This window comes from Piliocolobus tephrosceles, chromosome 2, assembly GCF_002776525.5.
Source record: "Piliocolobus tephrosceles isolate RC106 chromosome 2, ASM277652v3, whole genome shotgun sequence".
Taxonomy (NCBI): Eukaryota; Metazoa; Chordata; class Mammalia; order Primates; family Cercopithecidae; genus Piliocolobus; species Piliocolobus tephrosceles.
In genome coordinates, this window is record NC_045435.1 from 111,697,762 (window position 1) to 111,712,867 (window position 15,106).

A 15,106-nucleotide genomic window follows, 5' to 3' on the forward strand; every position below is an offset into this window, starting at 1 on the left:
GTAATGTCTTTTTTCATTTCTGATGCTGTTTATTTGGGTCTTCTCTCATTTTTCTTTGTTGTTCTAATTAGTGGTTTATCTATTTTGTTTATCTTTTCAAAAAGCCAACTTTCTGTTTATTGTTGTTTTGTATTTTTTCAACTCTAGTTCCTTTAGATCTACTCTGATATTTATTATTTATTTCATTCTACTAAGTATGGGTTTGTCTTCTTCTTGCTTTTCTAGTCTATTGAGATGGATCATTAGATTGCTTACTTGAAATCTTTGTTTTTTTTTGATATAGGTGTTTTTGCTATGAAATTTCCTCTTAGCACTGCTTTTGCTGTATCTCATAGATTATGGTATGTTGTATTTCAATTTTCATTTGTTTCAATATTTTTTCCCTCCTTAACCTGATGGTCATTGAAGAGCATGCTGTTAATTTCCATGTATTTTTATAGCTTCCAAAATTCTTCTTCTTATTGATTTCTAGTTTTATTCCATTGTGGTCTGATGAGATACTTGATATGATTTCATTTTTTTCTTAAGACGGATTCTAGGTCTATAACCAAGGCTGGGGTGAAGTAATGTGATCATGACTCACTACAGTTCAACCTTCAAGGCTCAAGTGATCCTCCCACCTCAGCCTCCCAAGTAGTTGGGACCAAAGGCATCTGCAAAATGAAGCCAGCTACTGCTGTCTCGTTGAAGCAGCCACACAAGGTAAAAAATAAAAAGTGCTACACAATCTTTAATCATATTGTTGTTTCAATAGCTTCTATATTCATTACAAGAGAAACATTGGTAAATCTTTTTTTTTTAGCAGTGATTTTATCATTCTCAGAATTCATCATAGATTTTTGTGAAAACTTTAGTTCGTAAACAAAACAAACTGTCTCTATTGATCGAGTACACGTTTAATTTAAAGTAGAGTGCTCCCAATACAATAATAAGTAAAAAACATTCTAAATGATGAATTTAGTATATGGTACACTGATTTTTTATGAACAATAACCACTCAAAAATGTTCTCTGTAGACTATAATCTTAGACATTCAAATAATCAATTGTAAATTTCCCTCGGGGGGGGGGCAAGAGAACTTATGTCACCCAAATTATTTTTCAAAACAAAATTTAGACTTTCTAAAGGGGCAGTTTGAATTTAAACAATCAATCTTTTCAACACATTATGAATAAACTTTCAGAAAAATGTTGCTGCTTAACAATGAACCACTCCACAAGTGGTTCTAAGAATCAACTTGAATAATATTACATGTAAATCTGAAGCCTGCACAGCACATACGAGAACCACCAGGCACTTACAGTGAAATAGTAAGAATTCAGACACTATTTTCCCCAACCAAGTGACAAGGCATTTCATGCTGTGAATATCTAACACTTTGTTTTGACAACTAGGCACATACTTATATTTTCTGCCATTCTAGTCAGGAAATGGTTCAACATTGTCTCAGTTGATTTAGTGCCAACTCAAGTCAGTCTTTCGATATTTGTCCAGGTAACTGGAGCAGCAACACCTGGTGATGACTTGTGACAAATTACAGTGATAGTCTTTATTCTTTGAACAGTTTTGTTTGGCAGGGGTGATGTTGAACAGACAGTAGATAAACAACACAGAGATCCACTGAATTGTAACACTGGGAATATTTAATAAACTGTTTCATTTGATACTTTTCACTAGAATAGAACCACTGAAAAGACTTTTCTCTCCGGAATTTAAAACAAATAAAAAGGAAGAAAAAAAGATTGTAGCAGAAAACCAGAGAGAGGGACGTAGATACAAAGCTTTAAATCAGGATGGATTTCTGAAAATGGTATATAATGAAATTCAAGTCTAAGTCAAGACAAACAATTAACTGGTAGTAAACAGATTACCATTTACCTGGAGGTGTTAGTAAAATTAAAATCAACACTGTAGCCAACACAGAATTCAGAAGATAAATTATTAAAGAAAGTATATGGAAGAAAGGATTTGTTATTCCTAATACTATTTTCAGTTCTTCAGATTTCAGACAATCTTACCACTTAGAAATTTGGAAAGGGTTTTCTTTTCCGTGTTTCAACACAGACCAAATGGAATACTCCTTAAAGATACATATTTCTTACTTTCTTATTTTTTATGCTTACCTTGTATCTTTCTGATTTTCTGTTTGTTTTGGGTCTTACCACATGTAGCTGATTTATGATTTTAGGCCAAATACAACTCCAACTGCAACCTATCACTGGGATTATAATTATGACTAGATATGTAAATATCAGTTTGTATGCCCCATTTACCTGAGTCTTTGGCTAAAATGCAGGATTCTTGTGCTTCTAAATTGAGAATTGATATTTGCTATATAAACACTAAAGTCTCTTAGAATTCCAGAAATATATGGTCCTAGGAAATCAGATTTGTTTGGATCATAGTTTAGTGTAGTTGAAATGCTTATAGCAAGTTGGTGAAACCAGTCATAGGGGGTCAGACTATGCCACCCCCAAATATGTCACTTTAGCATAAAGATTACTTTGAGCTGAAGATAACTGAGAAACAGAAGATGCTCCCGGTGCCTTACAAAACCCTCTCTGTCTCCCCCGCAATTTACAAAAAGTCAGGGTTAGACTTTTAATGGAGACTCTTATTAATCCAGAGGGGCAGAGGAAAAGGAACTACATAACAAACCTTACTCAAACAAAACTTTTATCTTCATTAATTTCCACCCATATATTTATCTTCCTATAGTTTGCTACCCCCAAAAGGCTAAATCTCCTTTCCTTTGTCTTGTTACTTCTCTATATATTTATTCTAAATATCTTTCTATTTTCTTAAGATATTATATAAGAGCTAAGTTCTAACAACCCTGAGTTACCCATCATTGAATTTCTCCTACATGTATGCGTGCTGGATTTTAATTTATGTAAATTTTACCTTGAAAAATACTGGTGGTGTGGGGATGTGAGGGAACATACAGATAAAAAGCAAAAATGGTAGAAAGGTAGACAGTCAACAAAGCTGGATGAGGCATATGGAATGTTCATTAAATGACTGTGTTTACTTTGTTTATATTAAAAACCAAACAAACAAAGTTAAAAACTACCTCCTTGTATTTTGGGTTGTTCTAAATTACTTCTTTACAGCTTATCACCCTTAAATTGGTGAATAAAATGAAGTTCTTAAATTGAAAAAAGTTAGTTTTAGATTAGTCCCTCTAATAACCATTTCCTATGATTTGGATGTGGACCCCACAGGTCATGTGTTGGAAACACATGAAACACATGTTCAACCATGTTGAAAGGTGCGAGCTTTTAGAGGCGATTGGATCATGAAGTGTTCTCACGCACGTATTAATGTTGTTATCATGAGAGTAGGCTCGTTATTTTGAGGGGCATGCTATAAAAGTGAGTTTGGCCCTTTCTTGCTCTCATGGATGCTCGCTCTCTTACCATTCTGCCTTCCACCACTGGATGAACTGATTAAAGCCCTTGCTAGATGTGAGCCCCTCGACCTTGGACGGACAAGCCTCCTGAACTGTAAGAAATAAATATCTACTTTTAAAAAATTACTCAGTTTCAGGTACTCCATTATAGCAACACAGAATGGACTACGAAAATTGAAACCAGAAGTGTGATTTTTGCTATAACAAATTCCTAGAAACATGGAAGCAGCTTGGAAATGGATAATGGGTAGAGGCTGGAAGAACTTAAAAGGAACAGGCCAGAAAAAGCCTAAATTGTTGTAAGCAAATCTAGGATTATTAACAGCGATTCTGGTGAGGTCTTTAAAAAAAAAGACAAGAGCTATAGGGAAGCCTGTATCTTCCTAGATATTACTTAAATGGCCATGACCAGAATGTTAATAGAAATATGGACAGTAACGGCCATTCTGATAAAGTCTCAGGCAGAAATGAGGAACAATGTACCGGAAACTGAAGTAAAGGACATTGTTGTTACAAAGTGGCAACGGATTTGACTGAATTGTGTCCATGACCTAGGGCTTTATGGAAGGTAGAATTTAAAAACAATAAACTAAGTTATCTGGCAGAAGATTATATCTAAGCAGCAAAGTGTTCAAGGTGCTACGTGATTTCTTTTGACTGTTTACAGTAAAATGAAAGAAGTGAAAAATGTTTTTAAATTGAATTTTTAATTAAAAGAGACTGAACAACTTATCAGCTTAAGATAGAGCACTCATACAGAGTCTCTCTCTGGTAGCACTGCAGCCCATTGACTTGCCACAGTGAGTTAACTGCCAAACGCAGCTTCCTGAAGCTGAGCAATTACAATGCAGAACAGTGAGTGTATTTGCAAATGAGAGAGCTGACAGGTGTTTTGGGTGATGTCTAGAAATTGTAGATAGATGCCTACTAATTCTAATTTAAAATTGTAATGCTAAGACATGGGACTGTACAAAGTACCGATCAGTGAGATCTCGGAGTAAATTTACATGGATTATTAAAGGAATACTTTTGTAACATATAGAAGAAAAATCAATAATCAGTAGATGCAACAAAATTCATAGGTTATAATTCTCATATGTGATTCAATTTCCTTCCTTCTTGGAGAAAGGTCCTAATTAATTGGTAAAGTTAACAATGAGAGAATAGGCAGCTGGATTTGAGTAAGATAACTAGTAAATTCTTTTGTGATCTTTTTGGGGGAAAAATATTGGCAGAACACATTAATAATTACATAATTTTTGGATCAGTTTAATTACTGACTGAAGGGTCATGGTTAATGGGTCAGTATCACCCTGGAAGAAGATTCAAAGAGCTTTTTCCTTGGCCAAGTTGAATGAACAGAATATCCGTCAATGACACATTGGACAGAAATTCAATGATGCAGTGAGCATCTGCCAAAATCACAGTTGTTTTCTCTCTTCCACATGACCCCTACTAGCATGAACACAGCTATCTAGGAAAAAGAAAGATATTTGCTGCAAAGTAGCCATCTCTATACTTCCAGTGATTGACCAAAACAATGAGGTCCCTTAACACAGCCAGAAAAGCATATTAAATCCATTTTTCTCTAGCATCTTTTCTTACTACTTTACTCACCTAACTTGATCATGTGTACCTCTAGACCCAGGACTTAAAGTTATTACAGCTGCACCAAAGCAGCAGACATTTCATGCTCCTGAGTATTTGTACACGCTATTGGCTTACCTGGAGTGCCTACCACTCCTGGTGTTAATTTGTCTTATCAGTCAATCCACAATAATACATAAAATACATTTCTATCTGTTCATACTGTAATTTGTTGAGATAAAAATACATTATAGTATAAATCCAATTTATAGCAACAAATTGATAGTCTATAATTTTGAGAATATGAAAAATAAATTGCTTTTTTAAAAAATAAGATGGGATGATAAGAATTATTTGACATCACTATTCCCGATAGGTAGCATTCACTTATAAATTGCAAACTTGTAATGCTTACTTACAAGTATAATAATGATGAACAACAAACTTACCAACACTTGGGTAACCAGGCGTAGAAGGATCTCCTCCCGGATTCAGTGACACCATGAAGGTATCATGGCTAGGATTCACAGTCTTTGGCAAGTCACAAGGATCAATATACAGAAGAACACCTCCAAATCCAGCCTTTTCCAACAAGGAAAGCTAAAAGAGGGAAGCAAGCTATTAAAAATATTATCATACACAGTAAAAGTTCATATTGTGCCATTTTGCCAATGTGGCTATGATAAGATGACTCTTTTTCCTGTTTTTTTTTTTTTTTTTTTCTTTTAAAATAAGTAGATATTTCAGATTTCTATCAAGCCCAGAAGCTTTTTCTACTGGCCTCTTTTCCCCCTCTTTTCTGTTTCTCCTGTTTTTCTCTATCTCTACCAGCATTGCTATAATGTCTATATTTTATTTCAATTGTCTATTCATGGAATTCCTCACTGTCTGATTCTTTACTAAGTGGATTTTAACTTTCTACTTTTTTTTGGATTAATAGAGGATCTACCACACACAAGGTTCTTCTTTTAAAAGGAGAGTTGTTGTGACCATTATGCCTTTCCCTAAAGCAGAAATCACCTGCAGTATTGTAACATATTTTTTCCCAGGGTTGAGCCTGTCACACCAGTCATTAAAATGTTGAAATACTGTCACACTGTTTAGAAAATAGCCACTGTCTTGAACCTCCTGACAGCTCCCGGTATACTAGTCATCTTGGTCTCTGCCTGGAGGTACCTGCCAGATCTCCCAGGTATAGCAACTGAAAAATTTACATGTAACCTTATGGGGGTCTCCTTATGAAAGATCAGCCCTTGTTCTGCCCCTGTCATCAAATGTTTTGAAAATAGACCCTGTCATTTGAGACATATTTAATGTAAAGATTCCTCTCTGTTCTTTGGTAAGTACATAATAGGTAAGTATGATGGAACAGACAAACTTGACAATATACTGAGTTTCTTTTTATTTTAACTCTTTAAATTGATTTTTTTTGTAAAGATCTTATTCATTTTAGTCATGTTAGTATGATATACCTGATACGAAAGCAATAATCATGATTTGCTAATTCTATTAGTTTTTCATGAGAGAGGAAAAGTAATTAGAGAACACAGAGATAATAAAGGGAATATGACTAAAGGTCATATTCAATACAGGCAGTTACTGCTCATTGTGTGACTTTAGTTAACACCCATACTTCACTCCCCAGTTACTGCTTATGTTGCTTATTGACTTTTGCAGTTGAGTAAGCAAGGCAGCACCCACTCACTGAGGACAGGGATTGTGCTTATCTTCTCTATCATTGTACATCTTGCACTTAGCAGGTTTTCAAGAGTACTGCTAAATGAGAGAATGAATGAGACAGATGCAGGCTAGGCACAACAACTATTTTTATTTTTTGAACCACAGTCTCGCTCTGCCACCCACGCTGGATTGCAGTGGTGCAATCTTGACTCACCACAAACTCCACCTCCCAAGTTGAAGTCATTCTCCTGCCTCAGACTCCCAAGTAGCTGGGATTACAGGCGTGCACTACCATGCACGGCTACTTTTTGTATTGTTAGTAGATATGGGCTTTCACCATGTTGGCCAGGCTGGTCTCAAATTCCTGACCCCAAATGATACTCCCGTCTCAGCCTCCCAAAGGGCTGGGATTATAGGTGTGAGCCACCGCGCCCTGCCCAGCAATTCTTAAAGAAAGGAGAGACCCGAGAAAATATTTGGGAAGCCCTCCTATTAGGAAAAATAAAACATAATTGCATATATAGCATGATTTTAAAACAATGTGCCAAAAATAGAAACAGATATAGAATTTAAGTATGCCACAATAATGTCACTTTTTTTCCAGTCCTTTAAAAATTTTTGGTGTAATGAACAGCATACATTGCTTTTATGATTAAATAAACTAACATTGAGAACCTAAGTAAAACAGAAATGACTCAGTTGTCTTCTATAACAACCACTCATATCAGACTTCTGTCATTATTTTCCCCTCAGTGTTTTAGTAGAAAGGAGGGAAGAAATTAAGGAAAAATGGGGAATGAGAAAAGGAAAAGGAGCAAAGAATGTGCGAATGACAGGGCTACATTTAAGACTTACTCTTCAAATCCTCACCCCCACCCATGTAGGGGAGGGGGAGTTTAATGTTTACAGACAGAAATAGGTATTCTTGAAAAGAATAATCAATTGAATGATTTTGAATGTTTGCTCACTATAGAATAATATATAAAATATAATAGACTATATCTCAGCAATTAAAATGGAAACATGGATGAATCTCAAAAGCATCATGCTAAATGAAAGAAGCCAGATTAAAAAAGCTGCTTCCTGTATAATTCCATGTTCATGACATTCCTGAAAAGTTGAAACCCTAGGAACAGAAATCAGATCAGTGATTGTTAGAGAGCGATTGGGGAGAGTGGTTTAATTACAAAGGTGAGGAGGCAGTTTTGAGGGTGATGGAAATATTCTGTATCTTGATTGTAGTGGTTGTAACATTCATCATGTATCATACACACATCACCTTAAAATGGTAAATTTTACTGTATGTAAAATATGCCTCAATAAACAACAAAAAATCTGTAAATAAATGAATGTACATACTGCAAAAGTTAAGAGTGGCATTCTGTAGATGGGAGTAGTACTTGTTCATTTTTACAACTTCTTTCAGTATTCTGTACAACTTTTTAAATAAATAAAAATTAAAAGTTTTTTGAGAGAAACAAAAAAAAAAAACAAAAAAAAAACAAAACAAACAAACAAACAAAAAAAAACTTCCCTGGACAGCAAGTTTCTAACTATTAAAAAATTACCTTTTATTACTAAAGCAATTCATGATCATTACAGAGAAAAATGTGTAGGCAAAGGAAAAAAAAAAAGTCCCATCATTTTATCTGTCAAGAAATAGTTAATGTTAACTTGTTAGGGTGTCTAGAGCCTTTTACTTGGGTTTATGAACATACATACATACACTTACAAAGTAAAACCACATCATAAATGCTTCTTTGCAATCTCTTTCCCTTTGCTTATCAGTACATAGTAAACATTTGTCTATGTTGATCAATACAATTTTATATAATTTAAATCACCATATACTGTTAAATATACATATATATAATATAAATACTACTATATAGACAGGCATAAATGTTATTTAACCAATCCCTGACTGTTGGTCATATAACAATTGTTAATTGTTAATTTGTTAATTACAATAATTTTAAACTCTTTCATTTATAATTTTCCATATTATATGCAATAAACATGCTTGTAGCAAATCTCTGCAAAAATATCTGTTTTCATGAAATAAATTTCCACAGGTGGAATTCCCAGGTCAAATCATTCATTTTTATGATTTTTGATAAGCTATTTTCCCTTTGGAGGAGCTAATAAGTTATAGTCTTACTAGCTATATATGGTTTTGCTTCCCTTCACTCTCACCAACAATTAATGTTATTTCTTTTTAAGCAATATTTACCGAGGTACCCAAAAATAGTTTGTCAAAAACACATACTTTAATTATAAGTCAAGTTAAACCTATTTCTGTATGATTCTGGGTATTTGCATATTTTTTTGAGAATTACTTGCTTGTGAAAAACTATTTTTAAGATTTATGGGCCACTTATCCATCTAAACAATATATTGGTTGTCACTTTTTTGAAAGTAAAACATTGGAATTGGGATATGGAGAGAAGTAGGACAAGGTCTGTGAACATCTAAGAAAGTTCAGTTTACCAGCGGGATGGCCAAAAATTTCCATCTTAAGTGCTACCTTCAATTAACTGGGAAAGAACAGCTGTCTAGGGAGGGATTGTGAGGTCAGGTTCAGGGTCATTGCAAAAGCGGTTCTATGAGTGATGCTTCCACAAGCAGAAGAAAGGGATGTGGGAATCCACATTTTCTTTGTCTTTTGTTGTTGTTGTTGTTGTTGTTGTTAATGTGATAACCCTCCTTTAGTGGGATAGTCAAAATTTCCTCAAAAATTCCTTCTGTAAAGGTAAGTACAATAACTATTTGACTGTTTAATGTTCATGAAACCTAGTGTTTTAGATCTAAGTTAAAAAGAATATGCTAGAATGGCCAGTTGTATCTCTTCTGAATATATTTGGTAATATGTTTTGACCCCTTTTATAATCAATATAGAACATGAATTTGTCTATAGCTGATGGCCTCTAATGAAGCAACAGGGTATAACCGTACACTATTTTTGGCTAGAGTTGATTACTCACCCGCAGCCCCGAAGGGATAGAGCCCAATACGTGATTTAGCTCCCTCTTCCATTGTCTGCCTGCAATGGTTTGACCTGAGGTAGAAACACCTGTTCAATGTTGTCAACTTTGGTCCCTGGCGCCATCTGTCACTGGCCATCTTAGAGCTCTTCATTTAGAAATAAAGACACTTAACTTCAGAAATTAGCTATTTTTGGATTTCCAGTGAAGTTGACAAAAAAAAATAAAAAAGACAATAACTAAACCAAACCAAATGAGAAGTGTTCCTCTGCATTGTTAACTACATTCTGAACATGCTGAGGTTGAGGTTGTCTAAAATGTTTAGAGAAAGTATGCTACTCTGGAAGGATTGTATTTTTAAAAATACATTCAAAGACAAGCCTGTATAAAAGGGGTGAAGCCTACTGTCTCTGGGATATCTGCTTCAGCTGGTGGAAGACTGTCCCTTGGCACATGCAAAAGTATTTAGTCCTGCTCACTACCTCTTACGGTTTGAGATAGCTTAAGATGTAGAATGATGACTACATGGGGGTCTAATTCCTGAAAAATGGGGTCAAGTTTTAGGCCAAGATTTCCTGACATTGAGCTTCAACTATCCCTGACTTCTGTCTCTCAAATATCTATATGTGATAGGCTGGGGGGTCCTTTGCCATGCTCAACCATGTAACCACCTTGCTCAGGGTTTAGAAACTATGAGCCTTTTGACGGAAACTGTGTACAAAAAAGGAGCAGACAGTCAGAGAAAATGTAGATGAGGGTGGGCAAAAGAGGGAATACTGTGCACAGACTCCAGGTTCCACTGTACTCCTTTTACTTGAACTGGGTAAGATTTTTCTCCCTTTCTTTGACAAGGTTTCTGTTACTTGAAAATATACCAATCATAACCAAGAGAGGTAAAAAATCATTAGTATGGAAAGCAATTCAGAAATTTGGTTCCAACCTTGACACTAAATAGCTATGTGACAACTTATATAAATTTTCTATGCCTTGGTTTCATCATCCACAGAATGCAAAGATTGAATTATATTGTTCCCAAAGATCCTTTCTGCTCTAAATGAAAAACCATGTCATCTAACCCAATGATTTTGTTAAATGTGTATAAAGACACATTAATTGCATTTTAAAATATAGGGCCATATATGAAATCTACTTTTAAACTATTGGTGAGGAATATATTCTCCCCCAAAATCATCAAATTTTCTATTGTTAAAAAAACCTTTAAATAGTGTTATGATGTGGTTTATGAGAATATATAGTATGAATATTTTAATTTTGCATTTAACTTCTTTTAGCCACAATATAAAGAAAACTGAAATATTTAGAATCTACACATGAAAATTCTTCCAAGTAAATAAACTATTCCTTTCTTCCTTTTCAGCTCTAATTTAATATTATACTAGAAAATACTAATTTTATTTTTCAAAACTATTTCACAGTATTTATAGCCTAAGATATGCTGCTGCATGTATATGACAATTGCATAATCATGCAGGGTTAAATGAACACTGTTAACACAGCTTTCAACATTCTGGTTTATATTGGGAATATTTTTACCCTAAAAGTTCTTCAAAAAGTATTTTATTCCCAGGAGAGAAGTTAAATATTACATAAATTTATTAACATTTTTATTCAAAATGTCCATTACTGATAATTACTAATCCTTCCATAGTTAATGATTCTTCCTTAAAAATATATACATATTTCAAATTACATTTTCAATGAATATAGGTAACATTAAACAAACCTGCTTTACATATGCCTCCACCCTCTCTTATTTAGCTCAAAGAACCACTAAGTGCTTAACTCAATGTAATCCTTGTCCAGGTTTTCATAGGTGCTAACATCCCAACATGAGCAACATAGGCACCTGATATAGGGTGCTAGACTAGCGACTGAGAAATAGTCCATAGTCATCCTGTGACACTTTTAAGTTTCTATACACAAGGTCAGCCAACTCCCATCAAGCTACATTATAGCTCCATCACCAACAATAACAAAGAATGCATCATTGGAAGTATTTGTATGCCCACAGTGCACCAGGTGAAAGTGTATTTTGTTTTTCTCCCCAGCAATTAAAAAGGATTTGGTAGGTAACTTCAGTGGCACTAGATTGTGACTGGCTTGAAGCAGAAACCTTATAGCTTCATGTTTTCTACCCAATGCCTCATAGAGTGCCTAGCACAAAATAATATTTCTATTGTTGTCGAGTTGATGAATAAATTATGATATGTATCCAGTAATGAATGAATGAAAAAAAAAATGTATATGGTACAAGTGTATTACATGAATGCTATTTTGCTTGACTGCTAACACCTACTGGCAAGAAAACTTATACAACATATTTTGTTGTGGCATCTGATCTAACTATATATATAATATGTAGTTAGATACATATAGTTAGATATATATATATAATTAGATATATAGTTAGAACTATATATACATATTATACTAGAAAATGCTAATTTTACTTTTCAAAACTATTTCACAGTATGTACAGCCTCTGTCTCTCATATATATATATATATAGTTAGAATGTGAAAGTATTAAGCCAGCTTGTTCTTGAAATTTGATACACAATACATTTAAGTAAATGTGCTATGCTCTCTCTTTATCCTTCTGTAAAAATATATAATTAAAAATAGGTTTATTTTATTTTGATTTTTGTTTTGTTTTGTTATCTAAGAGTAGAGATGAAGAAAGTGGCAGAGACTAGCCCAATGAAGTTTGAATGCGTAATTTTATCTTGCAGACATATTTTTATAAATAAAATATTTTTGGTCAACCGCAAGGTGGCTGATTCCATATTTCTTGCAGGGCACCATACTAACACATTCTTTTGATGTATAGTATATAAACCTATAGGTCCTATGAATTGCCAAATAATCAGCTCTGAAATAAACAGTACTAGCAATATATGGGCAGGACATGGCAGTAACATTTTGTTATTCAAGGAAAATTAATGCCAGGAAGGTAAGAGAGAAAGGACACTTTTCACTTTTCTTTATATATATATATATATATATATATATATATATATATATATATTTTTTTGAGACGGAGTCTCGCTCTGTTGCACAGGCTGGAGTGCAGTGGCACAATCTTGGCTCACTGCAGCCTCCGCCTCCCGGGTTCAAACAATTCTCCTGCCTCAGCCTTCCGAGTAGCTGGAACTACAGGTGCGCCACCACTCCCGGCTAATTTTTTATTTTTAGTAGACACGTGGTTTTACCATGTTGGCCAGGATGGTCTTGATCTCCTGACCTCATGATCCACTTGCCTCAGCCTCCCAAAGTGCTGGGATTACAGGTGTGAGCCACCGTGCCCGACCCACTTTTCTGATTCCTGCTACCCAACTTCTCTTCTTATTAACCTCTATTGTTGCTTTTAACCAAAACATACTTTCTCGTCCGGAAGGAGGATGCTGTTACTGTCATTTGGGCAGTCTACTTATTCACAGTGTCTAGCAAGGGAATAGTAGTTGAATTCCACTGGTAGGATTTCATCCATTCACTGATGCTCCTAAATTGTCTACTCATCCTTTTGAGCCACTAAAATGTTATCTTGACCTTTTTACTTTTGCTGATCAGAATATATGGCATCCTGAACTACCACTTGGATATCAAGAACCAAAGGAAAAAGCCTGTATTTTTTTCCCCATCATTTAGCTTCTTCAAAACATTGGTCCAGCACAAGAAATGTTCACCTGGCCTCTATCGCTAGAAAAATTTTCTGAATCTTCGTGTAGATAAGAAGAGTGAATACGTAACAAAAATAAGACCTTAGTTTTATGGAAACATTTAAGTCTCACTGTTACGGACTGAATTGTGTTCCCTCAAAATGCATATGTTGAAGTCCTAACCTCTAGTATATTTCAGGATGTGACTGTATTTGAAAACAGGACCTTTACAGAAGTAATTAAGGTTAAATGAGGTCGAATGGGTTGGCCCTGACGCAATACGACTCAGGTACTCAGAAGCAAAAGAAGAGACAACAGAGATGCGTGGACACAGAATCAAAAGGCCATATGAGGACACACTGAGCCTAGGAGAAAGACCTTAGGAGAAACCAAACTTATCAGCCTTTGATCTTGGATTTCTAGACTCCAAACTGTGAGAAAATAATTTTTTGTAGTTTAAGTCACCCAGTCTATGGTATTTTGCTATAGCAGCCCTAGAAACTAATAAACCCACATAAGGCAAATATCTGCCAAACGATACAAAGATTTAGAAACATTATTGTGGTTACAATCTAGGTCTTTGAGTCAACTTTAGGTCGAATTATCAAGTACTTAACTGTGTATCTCCTATGTACCAGACACTATCTCTTATTTGTTGATTTTTACTCAGATCATTTGATATAAGTTATTATAGTTCTCTTTATCCAGTCACTGAAATTGTCCTTCATGAAGGTTAAGGGAATGGCCCAGGGTCAGAGCTAATAAGTGGTAATGGCAGGAATCAAACTTGAGTTTTCCGAATTCAAGTCTGGTAATCTTTTCACTAAAGTATGCCTTTCCTTTTAATTATACATCCATCCTTTACAAATAGACTGGGTAAAGGGTGAATTTATAAAACACATCAGATGCTTCTTACTGTGATCTGCTTTCTAAGTAAGATACTGAAATCAATACTGTGAGAGTTATATGTCTGTTTATTTAGATTGTTAAAAAAAAAAAAAAAAAAAAAAAAAAAAGACCTGGATTTTTGCAAAGCCCTGTCATAGGGATTAATGTGTATAGAAACAATAGATTGGGACATTTTAGATTAAAATTTCATACGTATAATAACATAAAAATAAACTTAGAAACATGAACCTGATATCTCATAGTACATTCTTATTTATTCAAATTAAATAGGTGTGGCATATGTGAAAAATAAAAATATTGGACACATAATATATAATCACTTCTTAAGCAGATATTTTTACTTCTGAAGCTCAAATATTATGTTAGCCTTTCTTTTACAGATTGTTTTTCTATTAATAGATTTGCCATCTGGCCCTTTACTTATGTATTGTGTTGTAAGAATGTCACTAAAAATGCTTGTAAGATTCCAGTTTCTCTGTTATATTTCAGAAATATACTCACTTTCCTTTGTTAGTTAAAAAAAAAAGACTATTATGATTAAGGAAAATTCACTGTAATCAGACTGAGTATATCCAAGGCATAATCACATCACTCTTCTTCGAATTCACTGAACACCTTTAATTGGGATTTCAAATTGCTTTACTTGATGTATCTAAAGTTATTTAAATAATTCTAGCAAGATTAATAAGAAGCAATGACCTCCTGCTTTTGTAAAGGAAAAAAAGAAACTTGAAGTTATTTAGAAAGTTAGGGCTGCTGCAGAGTTCTGAATATAATCTTCAGCTTTCATCATAATTCAGGAAGGAGGAAGGAAGGAAGGAAGGAAGGAAGGAAGGAAGGAAGGAAGGAAGGAAG

The 15,106-nt window shown here is 34.4% G+C and overlaps 1 protein-coding gene across 1 annotated transcript in view; it reads right to left on the bottom strand.

Annotated features, from left to right (window-relative positions):
* Nucleotides 1-15,106, bottom strand: part of NAALADL2 (N-acetylated alpha-linked acidic dipeptidase like 2) — a 978,063-nt gene that overhangs the window by 497,535 nt on the left and 465,422 nt on the right. Inside the window, exon 5 of the mRNA XM_023184822.1 lies at nt 5,449-5,599. Within this exon, the coding sequence (XP_023040590.1) occupies nt 5,449-5,599 (151 nt within the window). The remainder of the gene's footprint in view (nt 1-5,448; nt 5,600-15,106) is intronic.